Source organism: Nycticebus coucang, chromosome 12 (assembly GCF_027406575.1).
Source record: "Nycticebus coucang isolate mNycCou1 chromosome 12, mNycCou1.pri, whole genome shotgun sequence".
Lineage (NCBI taxonomy): Eukaryota > Metazoa > Chordata > Mammalia > Primates > Lorisidae > Nycticebus > Nycticebus coucang.
Genome location: NC_069791.1, coordinates 31,827,893 through 31,852,164, shown reverse-complemented (window position 1 = coordinate 31,852,164; position 24,272 = coordinate 31,827,893). Strand labels below are relative to the sequence as shown.

The 24,272-nt window shown below is 35.0% G+C and overlaps 1 protein-coding gene across 4 annotated transcripts in view; it reads left to right on the top strand.

Moving 5' to 3' along the window:
• CCDC91 (coiled-coil domain containing 91) overlaps positions 1-24,272 on the top strand; it is a 355,649-nt gene that overhangs the window by 165,131 nt on the left and 166,246 nt on the right. For all 4 annotated transcript variants that reach the window (XM_053556723.1, XM_053556721.1, XM_053556724.1 and 1 more), the window contains one exon: positions 15,168-15,245. In XM_053556723.1, the coding sequence (XP_053412698.1) occupies positions 15,168-15,245 (78 nt within the window). The remainder of the gene's footprint in view (positions 1-15,167; positions 15,246-24,272) is intronic.

Genomic DNA, 24,272 nt, shown 5'->3' with positions numbered 1-24,272 from the left:
GTAATCCCACCAATCACGTTCCCTCCGCTCATCCTCCCCCCTCCCTCCCCTCCCTCTCCCGCTTCCCCATATTCTTAGGTTATAACTGGGTTATAGCTTTTATATGAAAGCTATAAATTAGTTTCATAGTAGGGCTGAGTACATTGGATACTTTTTCTTCCATTCTTGAGATACTTTAACTAAGAAGAATATGTTCCAGCTCCATCCATGTAAACATGAAAGAGGTAAAGTTTCCATCTTTCTTTAAGGCTGCATAATATTCCATGGTGTACATATACCATAATTTATTAGTCCATTCGTGGATCGATGAGCACTTGGGCTTTTTCCATGACTTAGCAATTATGAATTGGGATGCAATAAACATTCTGGTACAAATATCTTTGTTATAATATGATTTTTGGTCTTCTGGGTATATACCTAGTAGAGGTATTATAGGATTAAATAGCAGATCTATTTTTAGATCTCTAAGTGTTCTCCAAACATCTTTCCAAAAGGAATGTATTAATTTGCATTCCCACCAGCAGTGTAGAAGTGTTCCCTTTTCTCCACATCCGCGCCAACATCTCTGGTCTTGGGATTTTGTGATATGGGCTAATCTTACTGGAGTTAGATGATATCTCAAAGTAGTTTTGATTTGCATTTCTCTGATGATTAAAGATGATGAGCATTTTTTCATATGTCTGTAGGGCATGCGCCTGTCTTCTTCAGAGAAGTTTCTCTTCAAGTCCCTTGCCCAGCCTGCGATGGGGTCACTTGTTCTTTTCTTGCTTATATGTTTGAGGTCTCTGTGGATTCTGGTTATTAAACCTTTGTCGGAGATATAACCTACAAATATCTTCTCCCCTTCTTACAGCTGTTTGCTTGCTTTACTTACTGTGTTCTTGGCTGTGCAGAAGCTTTTTAGTTTGATCAGGTCCCAGTAGTGTATTTTTGAAGCTGCTTCAATTGCCCGAGGGGGTCCTCCTCATAAAATACTCGCCCAGACCGATTTCTTCAAGGGTTTTCCTTGCACTCTCTTCTAGTATTTTTATAGTTTCATGTCTTAAGTTCAAATCTTTAATCCAGTGAGAATCTATCTTAGTTCATGGTGAAAGATGTGAGTCCAGTTTCAGTCTTCTACAGGTTGCCAACCAGTTCATCCAGCACCATTTGTTAAATAAGGGAATCTTTTCCCCACTGAGTGTTTTTAATTGGCTCGTCAAAGATCAAATAACAATAAGTATCTGGGTTAATCTCTTTGTCCTCTATTCTGTTCCATACATCTACCTGTTTTTGTGCCAGTACCATGCTGTTTTGATCACTGTCAATTTATAGTATAGTCTGTTCTGGTAGCATGATTCCTCCTGCTGTGTTTTTATTGCTGAGTAATGTCTTTGGTTATTCGAGGTTTTTTTCTGATTTCATATAAAACGAAGTATTGTTTTTTCAAGATCTTTAAAATATGACAGTGGAGCTTTAATAGGGATTGGATTAAAATTGCATAATGCTTTGGATAGTATGGACATTTTAACAATGTTGATTCTTTCCAGCCATGAGCATGGTATGTTTTTCCATTTGTTGACATTTTCAGCTATTTCTTTTCTTAGAGTTTCATAGTTTTCTTTATAGAGATCTTTCACATCTTTTGTTAGATAAACTCCCAACTATTTCATCTTCTTTGGCACTACTGTGAATGGAATAGAGTCCTTAACTGTTTTTCAGCTTGACTGTTGTTGGTATATATAAAGGCTACCGATATATGAATGTTGATTTTGTAACCTGAGACGCTGCTGTATTCCTTGATCATTTCTAAGAGTTTTATAGTAGAATCCCTGGTGTTTTCCAGATATACAATCATATCATCTGTGAAGAGCGAAAGTTTGATCTCTTCTAACCCTATATGGATACCCTTGATCGCCTTTTCTTCCCCAATTGCCATGGCTAAAACTTCCATTACAATGTTAAAGATCAGTGGAGGCAATGGACAGCGTTGTCTGGTTCCTGATTTGAGTGGAAATCATTTCAATTTAACTCCATTCAATACGATACTGGCTGTGGGTTTGCTGTAGATGGCCTCTATCAGTTTAAGAAATGTCCCTTCTATACCAATTTTCTTAAGTGTTCTGATCATGAAGGGATGGTGGATATTATCAAAAGCTTTTTCTGCATCGATTGAGAGAATCATATGGTCTTTGTCTTTTAATTTGTTTATGTGCTGAATTATACTTATAGATTTATGTATATTGAACCAGCCTTGAGACCCTGGAATAAAACCGACTTGGTCCTGATATATAATTTGTTTGATGTGTTGCTGGATTCTGTGTGTTAGGATCTTGTTGAATATTTTTGCATCTATATTCATTAGTGATATTGGTCTATAATTTTCTTTTCTTGTTGGGTCTATTCCTGGTTTTGGGGATCAGGGTGACATATGCTTCATAGAACATGTTGGGTAGTCTTCCTTCTTTTTCTACATTTTGTAACAGGTTGAGTAATATAGGTACTAGTTCCTCTTTAAAGTTTTGGTAGAATTCTGACATAAAGCCATCTGGTCCTGGGCTTTTCTTGTTAGGGAAATTTGGTATGTTTGATGGTATTTCAGAACTTGATATTGGCCGGTTCAACATTTCCACTTGATTCTGGCTAAGTCTTGGAAGGTGATGTGCTTTGATGTATTGGTCAATTGCCTTCAGATTTTCATATTTCTGAGAATAAATTTTCTTATTATATTCATTAAGAATTTTTTGAATTTCTGAGGATTCTGTTGTTATGTTGTCTTAGTTGTTTCTGATTGATGAGATTAGAGATTTTACTCTTTTTTTTTCCTGGTTAGGTTAGCCAAAGGTTTATCTATTTTATTCACCTTTTCAAAAAACCAACTATTTGATTTATTGATCTGTTGTATAATTCTTTTGTTTTCAATTTCATTTCATTCTGCTCTAATTTTGGTTATTTCTTTTCTTCTACTGGGTTTGGGGTTGGAATGTTCTTCCTTTTCCATTTGCTTGAGATATCCCATTAAGTTGTTAACTTTCTCTCTTTCCGTTCTCTTGAAGGTTGCAGTGCTATAAATTTCTCTCTTAGGACTGTCTTTGTAGTATCCCAGAGGTTTTGATAATTCATGTCTTTATTGTTGTTTTGTTCCAAAAATTTGTCAGTTTCCTTCTTAATCTCATCTCTGACCCAGCTATCATTCAGCATAAGGTTATCTAACTTCCATGTTTTTTATGAGTATGCAGATTCCAGTTGTTACTGAGTTCAACTTTTATTCATGGTGGTCCGAGAAGATGCAAGCAACAATTTCTATTCCTTTAAATTTACTGAGGTTAGTCTTGTGAGCTAAGATGTAATCAATTTTGGAGTATGTTTTGTGGGCTGATAAGAAGTATGTGTATTCAGTTGTTGGGATGAAATGTTCTGTAGATGTCTGCTAAATCTAAATATTGGATGATTAGGTTTAAATCTAAAATTTCTTTGCTCAGCTTCTTATTGGAGGATCTATCCAACACTGCCAAAGGAGTGTTAAAATCTCCAACTATTATGGAGGTGAAGGAAATCAAGTTGCTCATGTCTATTAGAGTGTCTCTTATAAATTGAGGCACATTCTGGTTGGGTGCATAAATATTAATAATTGAATTCTCACCATATTGAGTATTACCCTTAACAAATATGAAGTGACCATTCTTATCCTTCCTTACCTTTAATGGTTTAAACCGTATTGTGTCTGCAAATAGAATTGCAACACCTGCTTTTTTCTGATTACCATTTGCCTGAAATATGGACGACCATCCTTTCACCCTGAGTCTATATTTATCTTTTAAGGTAAGATGTGATTCTTGTATGCAGCAAATAGCTGGCCTGAGTTTTGGTATCCAGTCAGCCAACCTGTGCCTCTTTTAGGACAGTTTGAGCCGTTTGCATTAGTGGAGATTATTGATAAGTCTTTTGATAAGATCTATTGATAAAATTTTGGGTATCGAGTTTTTCAAAAGTCCAGTGGACATTTTTAATCCTTTCACCACTGTGGAAGTTGGAGTTTGATGAAAGGTTTCTGAGTGAGTTTACTTTTGTGGTAGAGGATTGGGCTGGTCATTATGGACAATACGTCTGAGAACATCCTGAAGAGCTGGTTTGGTTATGGCAAATTTCTTCAATATATGAATGTCATTAAAGTATGTAATTTCTCCATCATAAATGAAACTCTTTTTAGCTGGATACAGGATCCGGGGTTGAAAGTTATTTTGTTTTAGGAGATTCAAAGTCGATGACCACCCTCTTCTGGCTTGAAAAGTTTCAGCAGAGAGATCTGCATTCATTCTAGTATTCTTCCCTTTGTAGGTAATGGATTTCTTACGTCTGGCAGCTTTCAGAATTTTCTCCATATTAACTTTAGTGACGTTAATTGTGATATGCCTGGGTAATGTCTTATTCGGGTTGAGTGGTGCTGGGGTTCTGAAACTGCTATGTGAATTTTAGAATCTCTTGGCATGTCTGGAAAATTCTCTTTCATAATTTCATGGAGAAGGGCCTCTGTGCCTTGCGAAGCTACTTCATCACTTTCAGGGATTCCAATGAGGTGGATAAGAGCCTTCTTCATATTATCCCAGAGCTCTCTGAGAGAATGATCCAGTTTTGCTCTCCATTTCTCTTCCTGTTTGAGCATTTGGGAGCGTTGAAAAGCTTTGTCTTCAATGTCAGAAATCCTTTCTTCTGCTTGCTCCACTCTGTTACTGAGGGCTTCTACTGTATTTTTCATATCTTTGAGGGCTGCAAATTCTTGCTTCAGTGTGTCAAAATCTTTGGTGGTTTTGTCTTTAAATTCGTTAAATTCTTGAGACAACTTTTGTATTTCTCCTCGAATTTCTAATTCTGACTTTTTTATTGTTCCTCGAATTTCTAATTCCAAATTTTCATCCATTCTTTTGATCTTGTTTGCACTCCAAATTCTGAATTTTATTTCTGACATCTCGGCCAGCTGTTTATGAATGGAATCTTCAGTTACATCTGCCATATCTTTCCTTGGGAGGGTCGGGGGGTTGATCTATTCTGTTTATTTATGTTACCGGAGTTTTTTCGCTGATTCTGCCCCATGAATATTTTATACCGTTTGACTTTTACCCTGGAGGTTTGTTGAGGACCTGCACAATGCTACAGCCTGAGAAACTGGGGACCTGTTTGGTGTGGTGGGGCTAAGTGGCTCTGTCTTATTTTTAGCTGGTCTCTGTTCGACCCTAGTGAAACAGTTACTCTGGGTTGAAGACTCAGCTGTGGAGATTACTAGCAATTAAATCACCTTGCCTCCCACAGGGAAAAGGAAAATCAAACCTTCCTACAATCACACACCCAGGGCACCACTTGGATAGTCCTCTGGCTGTTGGCTTAGTTCAAAAGGTTAATCAGTTGTCTCAGTCAGCACCTGTCCCTGATGGGAGAGTTTAAAAGGTCCCTGGCAACTAGATCGCAGAGGTCTGCTGACAACTCAAATACGACTTGCTCTGGTGCTCCATGTAGTCAGGAGGACCCACCCATCAAAAAATTTAGTCTGGGAAGGTTGATGCCTCCTTTTCCACCTTGCACCTCTGTCACACCCAGTCACTGATAACCACTCAGGGCTGTGACCCAGTTGCCTCCAATGCCACATACTCCAGGGGTTTGCACCTGCCTGAATCACAAGGAAATCTATGTCTGCTCAGCCAGGCTGCTGCTCTCTGCCTCTGTCCAGCAGGGGGAGGTGCGACCTGATACCCTCAGGCGCTTGATGGAGCCTGGGCGGTGTTCACTAAGTTCCAGCCCCAATTGATTGTTGTTACTGATTGATGTTAGTGACAGAAGAGAACAACTTCATGGGAATTTTTTCTGTCCCTGCTAAATTCCCCTGCAGTAGACAAGTTGTTTTGAGTTTCCAGAACCTGCGCCTCAGGCCCTGTCTTTGCTCCTGTAGGTTTGTATTTACAGCACGGTTAGCTGTCAGTTCTAGCCTCCTGCCTTCCTTTGTCTGTAGGCTGATGATTCCCTGAGGGCCGTGTGCGTCTTAGGCTCAGTAAAGCAGTCCTTTGGGTCAGTCCTGCCCTGGGACTGTCCTGGCTCTGCGTGCGTTTTCTAGTCCCCATGCTGCACCCAGGCCGGTACCGCCTCAGGCAAACCCTTTACTCACGGGGCCTGTGTTTCCGTCCCAGATCTGTTCCGCGGTGGTAATCACCTGAGAAGATGCCTGACCTCCTCTGGTTGCCCAGAGAGACAGAGTGTGACTTCGGAATATCCAGGGGTGAGCCCTATAAAATGGCTGCTGCTCTGTGCCTCCGGGCACTTCCACTCTGGCGTGGTTCCCTCTCAGCCGACCATCCTCTCCTCACTCCCGTGCTGCAGAATCAGCACTGACCAGTTGCAGTCCAGACCCTGTCCACACCCCTCAAGAAATCACCCAAGAATCTGGACTCATGGGGCATAGGCCTACCAACCCAGAGTGAGAGTGGAGGGGAGTGCTGGGAGCACTACAGAAATGTAGGTAGAGAATATATACAGTTTTATACAGTTTTATGCCTGGCAGAAGAACGCAGTGGCACCCTAGTAGGGGAGGTAGGTCCAGTTTTTAGAGGGTCTCTCCCATGGAGTGTAGTGGGAGGACCTTTGAACTCCACTCGTTTGTTTGTGGGGCACTCCGAGCCGTTCTCATGGGAGAGGGGGACTCCTGTCCACTTGATGATGGATTTTTTACCTTTTGTTTGTATCCTTGGGGTGGCAGCTCACCTCAGCAGGTTTGATGTGCGTTCTTCAACCTTCTCTCTTGGTCCAGCTCTAATCCACCAGGTTACTTGCTAAATTTCTGTCCTTTAACCCTCCTTCTGGACGGGAGCCTCTGTGGAAAGCTGGCTTCACTTAGCCGTCTTGTCTCCCACCTGGCCTGCATTCTTTAACAGAGTGTGGTTGGTTGATGAGGTGTTGTACTAATGGAGAAATGACAGTGGCAACAAACAAGGCACTGTTATAAACATGTCATCTTCCCTGATGAATTTCACTTGAGTAGTTGTTTTTATCTTCATAGAGATGGATTACGTGTTACCTGTTTATTCATTCTTCATTTATTAACTATTAATTATTTTCCTGAAAGTTTTAGATTAGATGTGGATATGAGATTGTCATGTCTGGGTTTTGTAAATTAGCATAAAGAAAAATTAATTCTGTGCTGGTATGTACAAATTTTAGGGTTCTCTGCATACCTTCATCATTGTATCTTAGGAAAATTTCAGGAGCAGTTTGCTTCTTTATCCTTTGACTAAAAGGATTCAGCAGAGCTGTTGGTTTTGGATTCTGCATGCTGATGAAAATAATACAGTGTGTTAAGGCAGCTATTAATAGGATTAGGACCAAAGATTAAAATTCATTTTTTGAAATTTGGATATCATAAGCAGAAGGGACAGCATTTTTAAGGGTATCTATTTCAGTACATAGAACAGATAACTATTTCAAAAATTCTTTATTTCCATTTGTAATATTACTTTATAGCATTAGGGTGATTCTCACATGCTTGTGTTATGTTTTTCTTCCATTTGTATTTGACTAAAATAATGGAATTAGTCTGTGAGACTGACTGGGTAAGATTTTAATGTGTTCTGTCATGTGTTGCCATGTCTTACCTCCTATATAGAAAGACTGAGAAATAATATAGAGGGGAGATGTAGTGATTAAACGTTTGTTCAATGAGAAATATTTACAATGGTCTGTCATGTTGGTAAAACCAAATTTTGTTGCAAGAATTATGTCTCCTTTAAGAAACCAACCAGACTTACTGAAGCTGTTAAGTTGTCTGGTCAATGAGAAAAAGTGTTGCTTTGGTGTTTTTCTTCCATTTTGACAGTAAGTATATATACATGTATATATAAACATACACATACATATTTACACATCAATGATACACCCATAAAAATACACACACACATATTTATATATGGGATAATCTAATCTTTATACTACTGTGACATTTACTTTAAGCCACTTTGTTGTGTTGGACTCTTCAAATTTTGGTAGGGGAGAATTTTATACTATTTCTTAGGATGTTTTAGTGTACTGGTTGAATGTTTTCCTACTATCCTTATTTTGAGTTTTCGTCCCACAAATTTCCTTTTGGAATATCTGTAGGTGTTTATGCCTGCCTTCTCCAATGTAGTTGATTAGTTGTTGTGGAAGGGATGTGATCTGTGGCTTCAGAGAAAGAGGTGCTGAGGAAATTGGAAAATCTTTCTCATTCAGATGATATTTGCTAATTATGTTAAGGTAGGCTAATTATAGTCTGGTTCTTGACCAAAGCATTTGGAGAATGTGAAGCAGTAGCTTTCTTAGGTAGAATAATGTTTGATTGCTTTTTGGATTTTTTTTTTTCCTAAAGCACAATAATTCATTCCAAACACATCAATTTCATGTTGGCTTTTAAATATCTTATTTGGCAGAAGATCCTGTTGCTATGCATGGGTGATTAGTATGGGTTCTACTTGGCTTGACAATAGCTAACAAAAATAGAATGTGAAAAATGTTTATTAGTGCCATAGCTCGGGGTTTTTATAGAAATTCGTAATTCACATATTTGAATCGAGTGTTGTCATCAATATACCCATGATGGTTATGTGAAAAGTTTTTTGCTGATTTCTCATTTTTCTAGAGAGCAGCTATATTTGTTGGTTGTTTGGTTTCTGTTTATATCTGTAATTATTCAACAATTTTTTTTTTTTTTTTTTTTGTGGTTTTTGGCCGGGGCTGGGTTTGAACCCGCCACCTCTGGCATATGGGACTAGCGCCCTACTCCTTGAGCCACAGGCGCCACCCCTCAACAAATTTTTTTTAATATAATTAGTCATGTCCAGGGATATTGAGGTTATGAGACTTAATTAACTATATCTAATCATTTGGGCAGCAAGGAATTGGGATTAGAGTTGTAAAGGGTAGTGGAGGATTGTTTGGAATGTACTTCTGCTAATTTTTGAAAAGTACCTTTCATCAAATTTGTCAGACTAAAATTTCTGGTTGGCAGTAATAAACTGATGAATGATTGTTTTGTCAACTGTTACAAATTAGTATGACATATGATATATGAATTTTCCTATTATAGTGTTTTATACAGAAATAAACCTGTTGATGAGGGGTTAGGAAGAACATTTAAATAGTTCAGTTTTTGACAGGATATTTTCAAATAAACATGGGGATGACTATTGGGAGATTTGCTTTAGGCTTTGTCCTGTTCTACTGAACTCAGTGACCTTGAACAAATTTCTTGACCTCTCTAAATTTCAGTGTCTATATATGTAAAATGAATAAATTGGAATAGTTTTCCTTTGAAGTCTTTAAAAAAAAAATTCTGTAGTTTTATTTAAAGCGAGAACATTTTCCTGAGTCTCCTTTGTAGTGATTCTTTAAAGTTTGACATTTTGAAAGAAAGCTATCATTATGTTTAAATTTGGTTTTGGCCTCTTTGAATATAGATTGTAAAGTTTTGTCTCTATATTCATAAAATCAAATTTTCATTCTATGTGTGACTATTTGGTTATTTCCATGTTTTTCTTTTGGTAACTGAACAGACTGCTATATTATAATATGGGGGTTGTGTGAATGGCACCAGTAACTTCAAAGTAAGCAAAGGATGGTTAATTGATGTAATTGTAGCATACTGTGTCAATAGTACAGCATTAAGAAAGTTGTAAAGTTATCTTAGAAATAAGTTAATCTAAAACTGTGCCCCAAAATGTTTAATTCATATGCTTATCTTGTATTAAAAAGAATGTTGATCGTATTCTCATTCCAATAAAAAATTCTTTATTCCAATAAAATATCTATGTGAATGTAAAGTACCCTCCCTTTTCAATGTAACATTTTTTACATTTTTTTCTTGATCCTCAATAGTTTAATGTCTCCTTGATAAAGTAGGAAACACTGTTTGTTTCTCAAATAGATTTGGCCTTCAAATTCTGTCCATTCTATTTCTTCTTTATTCAGTTCTTATTCATTGATTTGACATTCTATAAGAGGCACCATTCAAGATACATGCATTCAATATCAAGCAAAACTTTATCTTCTGAAATTGAAGTTTCTGTCAATTTTGAAATCTTTCTGGTATCTTTGTATCTTCACTTTCCTATGTATCACAGTATTAGAATGTACTATCATTATCTCTCCTAATAGGGTGGGGGTCACAGTCAATGAATAATAAATGTAAAACATGTGGTAGTGATAGGTACTGTGATGTAAAATAAACATTATTAGTGGATAATGATGGGTATGTAATATTTATAGAAGGATGGTGCGGAAAGATCTCTCTGGTAAGATGCTTTCTGAGCATGATCCAGAGGAAGTGAGCAGGCATTATCTAGAGGAAGTAGCATGAATCACAGCAAATAGCAAGTGAAATAACTTTAGAGTAGGTTGGGGGAAAACCAATGACAGAAGATGGAGGGAATTAGGTGTAGAGTAGTATAGTGTTTAGACCATGGGAAGGATTTGAGATTTTATTTGCAGAAATAATGGAAGCCATGTGGGAATTTGGGGCACATATGTGATGTTTCCTTATTCAACATGTATTTGTTGACCACCTACTGTGCTAGGGACTTATTTTAGGTGCTGTGTTATTCTTGCCATCTTAGAGATTACTTCTTATACTTTTCATGATTGCCCTTAAGTTTTAAAAGGATTGTTCTGTCTGCTTTATTAGAGAAAGGGTAGAATCTTGCAAGGATATTGCAGTAGTCTTGGTGAGAAAGGATTGTGTTGTTTACTAGAGAAGTAGAAGTAGAAATGTTGACAAGTCTCCAAATTTTGGACCACATAATCAGTATAATAAATTTAAGTAAATGAATGAATGTTTGTAAAGGGTTTAGAACGGTGCCTGGAACGCAGTCATGTTATTTAAGAGTTTGTCAAAGAAATAAAAATGAAGGTTGACCCAATGAAATATTGTGAAAGATTGCATATGGATTGTAAGGGGAAAGAAAGGAGAGAAATTAAAGATGATTTCAATATATTTTTTTTTTGTCTGAGCAACTTGCAAGATTGGTAGTAGAAAATCAAGATTTTAACATTAGATATTTTAACTTGGAGATTGCTTTTAAATATCTATATAAATATGTTAATAAGCAATTAAATAAGTAAATTTGGTGATCAGCCATGGTAAGGTTGGCAGTGTTAACTGAAGAGTTATATACAGATAGTATTTAAGATAATTCGTGATTAATAAGAGGTTGAAAAAGTTGCAAGAAGAGTTCTGATCTCCAGGGAAATTCTTCTTTTACAAGTCAGCGCAATGAAGAGGAGCCAACAGGACAGGTTGAAAGGAATATAGTAGAAAGATAACCAAGTAAGAACCCAAATAAAATATTTCAAAAAGGAAGGGGGTAGATTTGGCTTTATAATGATAGCAGCTTTTTGAATCTAAATTTAGAGATTTCTTTAAAAATTATAGTAACTCAGCTAAAGGAAAACTCCATATGTGTCATCTTAAATGGAAAAATAGATGGCAGTTGTTTATATAAATTCTAGTGCACAAGCTGGTAGTACTGAACCACTGATAGCAGCAAGAAGTACATGTTTATCACATCTCTATTGGCATCAGTGGAGGAGATTATGAAGAGGACTTACTATGGCCTTTGAGAACGTAAGGGCCCACACACTGCTCCCAAAAAGGAATAGTTCACAGTCAAAGTGATAGGCTTAGAAGACAGATCTGAGGATAATAGCTGAAACTGGCAGAGTCCTCAGTTCTCTTGGAAATACCCTCCTTTGTACCATTCTTTAAGTACTGAGATACATAATTAATAGAAATAGAACAGAGTAGCCTATGACACTGAAGGAAAGACAATGTTCAGCTACTGGCAGGGGAGTTGTTCAGAGAAGGCAGATATCAGAATAAAAAGGAAAAGTGGTTACCCTGAAAAAAAATTGAAGAACTTTGTAATAAAGACAGAAGGTGGAGTCCTAGAATGGTGAAGCTATGAAAAATTTTCAGGCCCATCTCACTGCTTATTCAGGAACCTCTTCCTAAAAGTAAACTGGAACATGTGTAAAGGATTGTGATAGAATTCTGTGTAGAAATAGAAGCATATGAAAAATGGCATAAAGCAAGGTAGAATAGCTGAGAAATGAGGAAAGAAAATAGGTAAATAAGGAGATAGCTAATAAAATACAAAAACAAATGAGAAATAAAATTTAAAAAACAACCTCAGCAATGAGGACTAAGCTTGAAATAATAAGAGTGAATACTGTAGAAAAAATAAAGGGTAAAAAAAAAAGAAAAAAACTATTACACAGATGCAGCAAAGATTTGAAAGAAAGAGGTAATTATAGAAGAGAGGCGAGACTGAACTAATACATGTGTAAATGAAGTCCCTGAAGAAAAAAAGCAAAGTGAAACAGAACATACATAAAAAATATAATTCAACAAACTCTAAAGGGATGAAAGAAGGCCAGGAGACTTTATATTGTAAGGACACATGTGTACTTGGAAAAATAAATCCAAAGAGGCAATTATGAGACATATTCTAGTCAATCTAAGGAAAGTGATGTCAAAAGATCATTTCTAAAATAATCTATAATCTCTAAATATAGTGACTTGACTTTATTTGCTTAAGGTAGTGTGTATTTATACCTATTATCCTAGTGTAATTTTTATTAGTAACCCCTTTGCTCTTAAAAGTGACCAAATTTGAGATATAATTAACCTAATATATAAAGTCAAGAAAATTATATATATTGCAAACTCTTTCCTACTCAGCTTTATTGAGATGTAATTGACAAATAAAGTGTATGTGTTTAAGGTATACTATGTGATGCTTTGATATATGTAGTACATATCAATTGTGAAATAATTGCCACAATCCAGTTAGTTAACACAGTGATTACATCACACTTAAAAACGTTAACTATTTTGTATATGTAATGAGAACATTTATGATCTACTTTCTTAGCAGATTGCAAGTATACAATATAGTATTAACTATATTCACCACGCTGAACATTATTTCCTAAGAACTTATTTATCTTACAACCTGTAGTTTCTACCCTTTGGCAAACCTCTCCCCCTTTCCTGTACTCTTCAAACCCCACCAACCACCATCCTACTCATCTATGCTACCTATCCATCTATCTATCTATCTATCTATCTATCTATCTATCTATCTATCTATCTATCATCTATCTCTGTCTATCTGTCTGTCTGTCTCTATTGATGATCTACTTTCTTAGCAGATTTCATGTATACAGTATAGTATTAACTGTACTCACCATGCTGAACATTATTTCCTCAGAACTTATTTATCTTACAAGCCATAGTTTCTACCCTTTGGCGAACTTCTCCCCCTTTCCTGTACTCTTCAACCCGCACCAACCACCATCCTACTCTCTTGTTACCATGAGTTCACCTTTTATCTATCTGTCTATCTATCTGTCTATCTAAGTCTATCTGTCTATCTATCTTTTTGAGACATTCTCACTCTGTCGCCTTGGGTAGAGTGCTATGGCATCATAGCTCACAGCAACCTTGAATTCTTGGACTAATGTGATCCTCTTGCCTCAGCCTCTGAAGTAGCTAGAACTACAGGTGTCCACCACAACACCAGGCAAGAGTTCAACTTCTTTAGATTCCACATATAAGTGGGATCATACAATTTGTCTTTCTCTATCTGGCTCATTTTATTTAGCATATTGTTTTATCCATGTTGCTGCAAATGGCAGGGTAGTCTTTTCTTATGGCTGAATAACATTACAATGTATGTGTGTAATCTGTTTATTTACATATATAAATATTATATATGCCCACATGTTAAATATATACACATGTACACACAACATTTTTTAATCCATTCATTGGATACTTAGGTTGCTTTTGTATCTTGGCTATGGTGAATTATGCTGCAATGAACATGAGAGTGCAGATATGTCTTTGAGACACTGATTTTGTTTCCTTTAGTTGTATACCCCAAAGGAGGATTATTGAATGATTTAGTAGTTCTATTTTTAATTTTTGGAGAAATCTTCACATATTTTTCCATAAAGGGTGTACCAATATATATTCCATCCATAGTATACCTGCGTTGTCCCTAACTCTGCATATCTCCTCCTGTCTTTTTGATAATAGCCCTCCTAATAGGTGTGAAGCGATATCTCACTGTGGTTTTGATTTGCATTTCCTTAATGATTAGTGATACTGAGCATCTTTACATATACCTGTTGTCCTATTGTGTATATTCTCTGGAGAAATGTCTATTCACCCTTTTGCCTATTTTTAAATCAGGTTATTATTTGTTCTTTTGCTATAGAGTTGGATGAGTTCTTTATATATTTTGCCTATTAACTTATCAGACGCATAGTTTGAAAATATTTTCTCCTATTCTTTAGGTTGACTTTCATTTTATTAATTGTTTATTTTGTTGTGCTGAAATTATTTTTTCTTTGGTCTTTTTAAAAAAAGTTCAGATTAATATGAGGGTGTAAATGATTATGTTACATTGTTTGCATTTGTTAGGTAAAGTTCAAGTTATAGTTGAGTCCTTTACCCCTGGGGTTATGCTGTATCTTTTCCATTGTGCACATTATCAGTCCCCTTCCCTCCTTTCCCATTTCTTTCTCTCCTCTTCCCTCCCCCCATTTGAATTTAATTATGTTTTTTTCTCATGTGGATGTGTAGTTATCTATTGCACTCATATTAGTATTGAGTACATTGCTACTTGCTTTTCCACTTTGTGATACTTTACTAAGAAGATTGTTCTTCAACTCCATCCAGGTAAATATAAGATTCACAGTCTCCATCTTTTTAAATGGTATTCCATGGCATACATATTTCACAGTTCATGAATTCATTCATGTGTTCATGGGCCCTTGGGTGGATTCTAGTGATTGTGAATTGAACTGCAGTGAACATTCTAGTGGAAATGTCTTTATGTGGAAAGTGCCCTTGACTTCCTGTGTCATTTTACCTCTTAGTATGGTTTTTCCTGTCTCAGTTACTGTCTCCTTTAATTCCTCATTGCCTCAGCGTTTCCCAGTGTTTTAATGAGAACTTAAAAAAAAAAAAAGATACTTTTTTTGGTTTGTTTTCAGCTTTGGGATTGGTTTCAATCACTCAAATCATTCATAGAAGCAAAAGTGAATGATTTTATTGTTTTGAAAAGAAAACAGAAGAACAAATAATGGTTTTAGTTTCCTTTTTCTTTCAGGAAAAACATAAACAAGAATTGGAAGACATGAGAAAAGCTGGTCACGAAGCCCTCAGCATTATTGTGGATGAATATAAGGTAGAAGTTTGAGAGTCTTTTGTTTATTATTTTAAACCCTGGATAACTTTAGTAAAAAATTTTGCACACATGGATGTGTAAACATATACAAATTATATAGATTTGTAGTGTAGTCTTATTTTGGTTTAGAGTTCCTGTCCATAGGCCAATAAATGTTCATTGAAAGTATACTTGATTACAAAGTAATGGTTGACATTGTCAGCATGTGGGAAACTTTTAGAATATTTGACAATATAATATCAGCATAGGAAGAAGAAGCTTGAATATGAAATAGTATAGAATTAATTGCTAGATTATAATTTTTGTATCTGCATGCTCCTTCTATCTTATAGGAAAAAATTAAGTAATATAAATCTCAAAAAAAAGTAATGAGGGTGGCGCCTGTGAGAGCGCTGGTCCCATATGCCAGAGGTGGCGGTTTCAAACCCAGCCCTGGCCAAAAACTGCAAAAAAAAAAAAAAGAAAAGTAATGATATAAATCTCAAAAAATGCTGTAATGACTTTTTTCTTTTCTTAAATAAATAGATTTGAGTACATTTAATTAATAATAGAAATCATGACAAGTATCAGTGATATACAATAAAATTGATGTGATTTATAATTATTTTAAAAACTATTCTTTGACTCTATGCCTATAGAAGCTTAAGCATTTAAAGCAAATTGAGAGTTTTATGTCAAAGTCTTTTGTTTCCCTCTAAATTTCATGTTGGATCTTTTTTCCTCACAAGTAATGGAGAATACGTTATTGAAATAAAATTTGAATAATTCTCCCCAGAGGGGATTACTATCAGCCGTTTTATGTACTAGGATATTTCTTCATCTTTACATACATACATGCTCACATGATGCAATACTGCTCAATTTGCTTTTACTAAAATGTTGTTTACTCTTTTCTTTCTTGCTGTATTTACTCAGTATAACTTGGAGATATTTTGATGTCAATATTTGTAAACTTATTTTGGTTACTGTTCTAGAGCAGGTTCTCAACCTGTGGGTCACAACTCCTTTTTAACAATAAAAATACATCGTGGCATTAGGAAGGTTGAGAACCACTGTTCTAGAGTTTTTCACAGAAAAAAACACCATATATGTGTAAAAAGACATTTAGTTTGGTTTTGATTATTCATTAATTCAATAAATGTAAAAAAAATTTCTCCTACTACAAATGGAGTATAGAAATCTGTTATTGGTGATTAAACTTCATCATTAGAGTTGATTAAAGTCATTTTAATTAGTTTATAATTTAGGTCAAAAACTTTCTTAAGAAGACATTTGGGTTAAAGCAGAAAAATAAGTAGATCCAGAGTTAATTTAAGTGAAGTGCCTTAAAAAAGAAAAAAATTGTAAGGTAATCTACTAGATATATCTTAGGACATGAAAGGCCATTTTGTGACTATATTCAGTGCAGTACCTCGTGCTCACTGTTGAAAAGGTCATTAAAAATGTCTGGTTTTTATAGCTTTGATTATTGCCTCCTTTTGTAATGTAGTAAATTTTTATTCTAATAAAAATCAGCTTTGCAATTATTGAGTTGGGGAAGTCCCTATATTAATATAGTATCTATTTTGACCTATCTTCTTTTTCCCCCTAAGGCTGAGGGTGAGAAGAATTAAAATACTATGTTCTATGTGCAACTTCTGTAACCCTAGGTGGAAAATATTCAAAGAATAACAATACAGCAATAATAAGTAATGTAAATTTACAAGACCAATGGAGTACAGCTATTTCTGTAGCCTTTACATTTTATTAGGTATTATAAGGAATGTAGGGCTAATTTAAACTATACAGGAAGATGTATATAGGTTATTTGCAAATACAGTACTACACCATTTTATATAAGGGACTTGAGCATATGGCAGAGTCCTGGAACCAATCCACTGTGGACCCTGAGACTAGTTAGAGACAACTGTATTTGGATTTATATAATTCTCTTGGCTCTGACATAAATTAAAGGCTTTGAAAATACTGTTATTGTATGTGTGCTCATGTGTTTCTCTTAATGGCTCAGTATTTGATGTTTTATTTATTTCTTTTTCTTTCTTCCCTACCCCTTTCTTCCTTCCTGAAAGGGTCTTGCTCTGCCACCCTGTGATGGGCGTCTATAGTTACTGCAGCAGGAGGATAGCTTGATTGAACTTAGGAGTTTGAGTTTGCTAGGCTGATGGCATTGTGCTCTAGCTTGGGACAACAGAGTGAGACTCTGTCTCAAAAATATATATATATATTAGCCACCCTAATGAATTTGAGTTGGTATTTAAATCATTGATCCCTTATGAGTTAATCATTGTATATGGTGCAAGAAAGGTATGCAGCCCCATTCCATTCATTTCCTATTCCGTTGTTGCTAGCACCATTTGCTAAAAAGACTATTCTTTCCCATGGTATTGTTTTGACATCCTTTTTTAATAATTAGTTAACCATATATGTGAGAATTTATTTCTGATTCTCCATTGACTTATATGTCTGTCATCATTTCATTATACTATATTGACTACTGTAGCTTTGAAATAAGTTTCAAAATTAGAAAAGATGAGTTGGGTCACTTTATTCCTTTTCAAAATCATTTTGGCTATTTTATATCCCCTAGTATTTCCATATGAATATTAGATCAGCATGTAAATTCCCTCAGTAATCCAGGTGGATTTTAGTAATTTTCAGGTTTATGTTGTGAAATACTTTTATAATTACTTATGTATTTTTCCACAGTGTATTATAGTATGCTTTTTATTCTTAGCTTATATTGTAAATTATGTTTCTTCATTTGATGTTCAGCTTGTTCAGTAATAGAATTGATTTTTATATATTGCTCTTATATACTTTTTATTAGTTTGAATAGTTTTTAATAGATTCCTTACAATTTTTTCTATCTTAACATCATGCAATCTGAAGGTAGAGGTAATTTTACTCCCCTCCTTTCCATCTAGATGTCTTTTATTTCTTCTTCTTACCTAGTTGTCCTGCTTGAACTTCCAATACAACTTGAATAAAAGCTATGAGAGCATTCATCTTTTTCTTTTTCTTGATCTTATAAGGAACAACAGCGAATCTTTAACTGTTAATTATGGCACTAGCAGTGAGTTTTACATAGCTGGCTTTTACTAGGTTGATGAAGTTGCCTTTTATGGTTTTTTTTTTTTTGAGACAGAGTCTCATTTTGTCGCCCTTAGTAGAGTGCTGTGACATCGCAGCTCACAGCAACCTTGAACTCTTGAGTGTAAGCGATTCTCTTGCCTCAGCCTCCCAAGTAGTTTGGACTACAGATACCTGCCACAATGCCCGGCTATCTTTAGAGATGAGGTCTCACTCTGGCTCAGGCTAGTCTCGAACCTTTGAGCTCAAGCAATCCACCTGCCTTGGCCTCCCATAGTGCTAGGATTACAGGCATGAGCCATCATGCCTGGCCCTTGTTGAATGTTTTCTTATCATGACAGGTTATGCGATTTTGTCATGCTATTTTTGTTTCTGTTGAAACGATGGTCTACTTTTCTATTTTGTTTTTTTCTTTGCTCTGTGAATATGATGTATTCTGATTGATTTCTGTATGTTAAATCAGTCTGGCATTTCTGGGATAATCTCACTTGGTCATGAGACACAATTTTAGTTTTTATGTGTTTTGTGAATCAGTTGGCTAGTATTTTATTAAGTATTTTTGCACCTATAGGCATGAAGGATATTGATCTGTATCTTTCTTGTGGTGTTTTTATCTGGCTTTAATATTTATACATGTCTTGAATGGAGTTAGGATGTGTTTCTTCCTCTGAGTTTTTGGAAGAGTTTGTGAAGGTTTGGTATTTAATTCTTATGTAAGTGTTTTGTAGAAGACACTAGTGTGTAGTAATTTTATCTTTATAGGAGATTGTTTATTTTATCTTATGTATCTGTTTTCTTGGTAAATGGTCGTTTATAGTATTTCCTTACAATCATTTTTATGTCTGTAAAGTTAGTGATGTTTTCTCTTTCATTCCTGATTTTTGTAAATTTGAGTTATTTATTTATTTAGTCATCTTGGTAAAGGTTTATTGATTTCATTGGTGTTTTCAAAGAATTAACTATTGGTTTTGTTCACTTTCTCTTTTCTATGTTCTGTTTCATTAATTCCAATATGGTCTTTTTATGCTTAGCCTTCTGCTTTCTTTGGGCTTAGTTTGTTCTTTTACTAGTTATGATAACTAGGTTATGGATTTATTATTTTTGTTTATTTTAAATATGGGCATTTATATATTTAAAATATGTAAACATGTTTATCTCTGAACTGTAAATATTTAAATAAAAGATGAAGTGTTTTGCCACATAATGTTTTGTATATTGTGTTTCATTTTCATTCATGTAAAATATTTTGAAATCTCATATTTGTTATTGGCCTTATATTTCCTTAGAAGTAGGTTAATTTTCATGTATGTGTAGTTCTATATTCTCTGTGTTGTTGATTCTTATTTTAATTCCATTGTTCTCCAATGACATTTAATTGGTGATTTAATTCTATTAAAGTTATTAAGGCTTACTTTACGGCCTAGCTTGTGGTCTATCCTGTAGGATTTCCTATGTACGCACAAAATGTGTATTCTGCAGTTGTTGGATGGAGTGTTCTATATATGTCTTTAGGGGTCTTGATTTATAATGTTGCTTAGTTCTTCTACATGCTTTTTACAATCTGCCTAATTTTTCAAGCCTTTATTTAAAGTGGGATATTGAAATCTCCAATATTATTATTGAATTCTTTATATATCTTTTTAATTCTGTTAATTTTTACTTTATTTATTTTTGTGTATTTTGTTAGTTATATACATATTCCCTGGTGGAATGACCCTCTTATTGTTAAGTTTGTTTTGTCTCTGGTAAGTTTGTGTGTGTGTGTATGTGTGTTATAAAATCTGTTCTTTCTGATATTGGTCTAGCCACTCCAGCTCTCTTTTGGTTGTTGTTTGCATGACATGTGTTTCCCCATCCATTTATTTTTTTGAACCCATTTGAGTCTTTGAATATATAGTTTGAATCTTATATAGATACAATTATATACATATTATTTTATGTAATGGCTTTTTAAATTATTCATTTCAGAGGGCTAACCAAAGCACTTGGGTATTTTTGGCATTTGGTCTCTTTGAAAATCCTGGAATCTATCCCCTGTGGATATGGAGAGACAACTATACTTTTACTGTCATCTTTATTTTTTCACAAAAATTGAATTATTGTCTGGAGTTGCTTGCATTAACCTGAGAAAATTCCTTTGATGTTTTTTATAAGTTGTGCCTGTTACCAGTGAATTTGTGTATTTGGAAATATTTTTCATAAAATTTTTATTCTTTAAACGTACTTCTTATATATAAGAATTGGGTATAAACAATTTTGTTGTTGTTTAATTTTACCACTTTAATATGTTACCTCATGGCTTTCTGCATTGTTTTGGATAAGAAGTAAGCTGTTAATCTTTTTTTTTTTTTTTTTTTTGTGGTTTTTGGCTGGGGCTGGGTTTGAACCTGCCACCTCCGGCATATGGGACTGGTGCCCTACTCCTTGAGCCACAGGCGCCACCCAGCTGTTAATCTTTTTGAAGTTCTTTTATACACAATGAGTTTTTCTCCTACTTTTTTCAAATTGTCTCTCTTTTTTGCTTTAGCATCTTGACTCTGATGTGTCTGCATGTATATCTCTTTTCATTTATTCTAGTTTGAAGTCATGGAGCTTCATACTTATGTAGATTATTTTTTAGCATTTTTAGGAGGTTTTTGGCCATTAGATATATATGTATGTTTTTTTTCTTCTACTTCCCTTCTTTTTACATTACTTCTGTTATATAAATGTCAGTTTGCTTAATGGAGTTTCACATTTTTTGAGGTTCTATTTAATTTTCTTCATTATTTATCTCTCTGTTTTTCGTACACATTCCTTATCACTGGTTCTTTTTTTTTTTTTTGTAGAGACAGGGTCTCACTTTATGGCCCTCGGTAGAGTGCCGTGGCCTCACACAGCTCATAGCAACCTCCAACTCCTGGGCTTAAGCGATTCTCTTGCCTCAGCCTCCCAAGTAGCTGGGACTACAGGCGCCCGCCACAACACCCAGCTATTTTTTGGTTGCAGCACTGGTTCTTTTTTAATAGTCATTATTCTACTTTGCTTCCAGAATTTTCTTTGGTTGTTTTGTATAATTTTTATTTATTAGTATTGTGTTTTTTATGAGATGTTATCATACTTTCTTTTAATTCATCAAGCATGATCTTTTTTTCTTTTTTTAGTTCTTTGAATGTTTTTATGATTAGTACTTTGTAGTCTTTGTCATCTAAATCTTAACATCTGGGCACTGTCAAAGACAGTTTGTATTGCTTCTTATTTTCCCTGTGTATGGTGCATACTTTCCTATTTCTTTCCATATCTAGTATTCTTTTGTTGAGAACTGGATATGGTAAATAATATTTTGCAACAACTTTGTGTATTAATCTGCATTACTGAGAAGACTTCTTGTTTTATTGTTTGATTTTATGTTTGTTTAGTGACTGTACAGGCCTAATTCAGTCAAGTCTATTCCTCTCATATTGGGCAGAGTCTCATTTTGCTCTTCAGATGGTGTAGTCTAGGGCATATTCATAATTATTTGTGATCACAAGAAATGGCTAGGTTAGAGCCAGGCTGTATTTTTTTGTTTTGTTTTGTTTTTTTTTAATGCAGTTTTTGGCTGGGGCTGGGTTTGAACCCGCCACCTCTGGCATACAGGGCCGGCACTCTACTCCTTTGAGCCACAGGCGCCGCCCTGAGCCAGGCTGTTTTTAACTGTCTCTTTCTCTGATTTCCCTGTTGAGCTTCTGACTTATGTCTGTATTTTTACATATTTAGTCATAATTAGCTTTCATTAATTTCTAACTGGGATATCTGTTGCTCCACATTCTGATCTAGTTATAAACGTTTCTCTCTGCAGGGATACTTTGTTTGCTAGTGTTTGAAATTTTCTGTAAATCTTCCCTACTGTAGAACTTCTATAGCAGAAGACATAGAAGACACTGGAAGTGTGGAGTGGTTAATTTGTTTCTCCTTCGTTTCTTCATCTACATTTTTGTTTTGGAGCTAGAGCTATTACTAGGAAAAAGAGGGAAAGTACTACGTCTGCCACATGACTTTCACCATTGCCCAGTACAAATCTTCCATACTTAAGAGCTTGAAGAATGGATCTTCCAATTATTATAGCTGGACGAACTTCCTTGTAGTATTTTTTTTTCCTGTTTTCTGGAAGCTAGGAGAGATAGGAGCTACCACTTTGCTGACAGGACTAATTTAGTAGCTTTTTTTTGCAGTACAGAGCTCTTCAGGAAAGGAGGATTGCATTCTTTATCAGCTACACTACACAGAACCTCTCTATGTAGCAGGAGTAAGGCATGGAAGAATAGGTGGGTGGCGCCACTGCATGATAAAAGCCTTCCTCAGCATGGAACTGTGTAAAATTGGATCTTCTTAAGGTTCATCAGGTACTGAAGTCACAAAAAATAGTTATTCTAGACTAATGTGTTAGGTATGGTGGGAACTGCCATTTGTCTTCTGACCCTACTGAAACTATTCTTTAATAAGGTTGGGCTGTGTATGGATAGGTGAAATCCCTAGCTTGAGAACTACAGCCTTCCACTATTCTTACCAAGTTTCTGGATATTTTATTTAATAAATGCTTCTCAATTTTTATAAGCTCTTTGTTCAGTTTCCAGAGGCTTTGAATGATTGTTTTGCTGTTTTGACCTACTATGCCCCTCTAGGGTAGAGGTTTCCTCTAGTTCCTCATGTTGCTATTACAGAACTTCTACTTTCTTTGCATGTATATTTTCTTTCTTTTTTTTTTGTGTGTGTGTGTGATTTTTGGCCAGGGCTGGGTTTGAACCCACCACCTCCAGCATATGGGACCGGCGCCCTACTCCTTGAGCCACAGGTGCCGCCCATTTGCATGTATATTTTCTAATCCAAATTAAAATAATGATTATTCCTTTACATATATTCTTCCTTTCAAAAATATTTATGATGGAGTTAATCAAGATCGTGAAGTCACGTTATTCTTCTTATTGTATTGGCAAGAGTTAAAATATTTATTTTGTTTGTTGGTTTGTTTGTTTGATTTGTTTATATCATTTTATCATATAGCAGTGTTTCACCCTAAGATATTTTGCTGATTTCTTTTTCTAATTCTTTATTAAACTGAAGGCTGTTTTTTTGTATGAATAATTTCTGAGATTGTACATCTGAGAATTTTAGAATATGTTTTCAGGTTTTATTTTTAAAAATTACTATGGCTTCAAATATTAATTCTAACCTTAATCATCAGAGTGCCATTTTTATTTGCTATATAAGTAATCAGATAAACACGAAAAAACTTCCTAAATTATCAGTACATTTTTGTTAGCACATCTTGTGTACCTGATGCCATTCAAATGAAATAGCACTTTTTAAAGCTCCCAAATGATGTGATCAGCAATTTCTGATTTAAAAATAGGAATAAACCATATTAGGACTTAAACTTTTCACAAAAAAAATTGAAAATTCTGATGTATCATGAAAATAGTTCAGTATTTAAGGATTTAGCTGACCTCCTCAAATTGGAATTTACTTCTTTTAAATGACTCCATGTTCATACAACTTTTAACTGTTTATTACAAGGCTGGCATAAAGAGGATTTATAACCCAATTCCAGGTTTAAACAAATTCAAGAACTAGAGTTACTATATACTACTAACCCCTGTATCCTTACCTTGTTCATAGGTCTTTAGTGACTTTATATAACAACTTATATGAATTTATCCTGTGATTTCCTGAAAGAGTGTTAGATGCTTGCCATAATTTGTACTTTTGGACTGCTAAGTACTTTTATCAGTAAAACTGACTTATTAAGAGTATAGGTTTTTGATGTTAGATAGACCTGGATCAGAGCCCCACCATTTATATTTACTAACAGTTTGACCTTGAGCACTTTTTATAAAGTATGAATTTTAGTTTATTTATTGGTGAGGGAGTGAAGGATGGAACCAATCTATTTATTGGAGTTCGTAGAGATACAGTGAA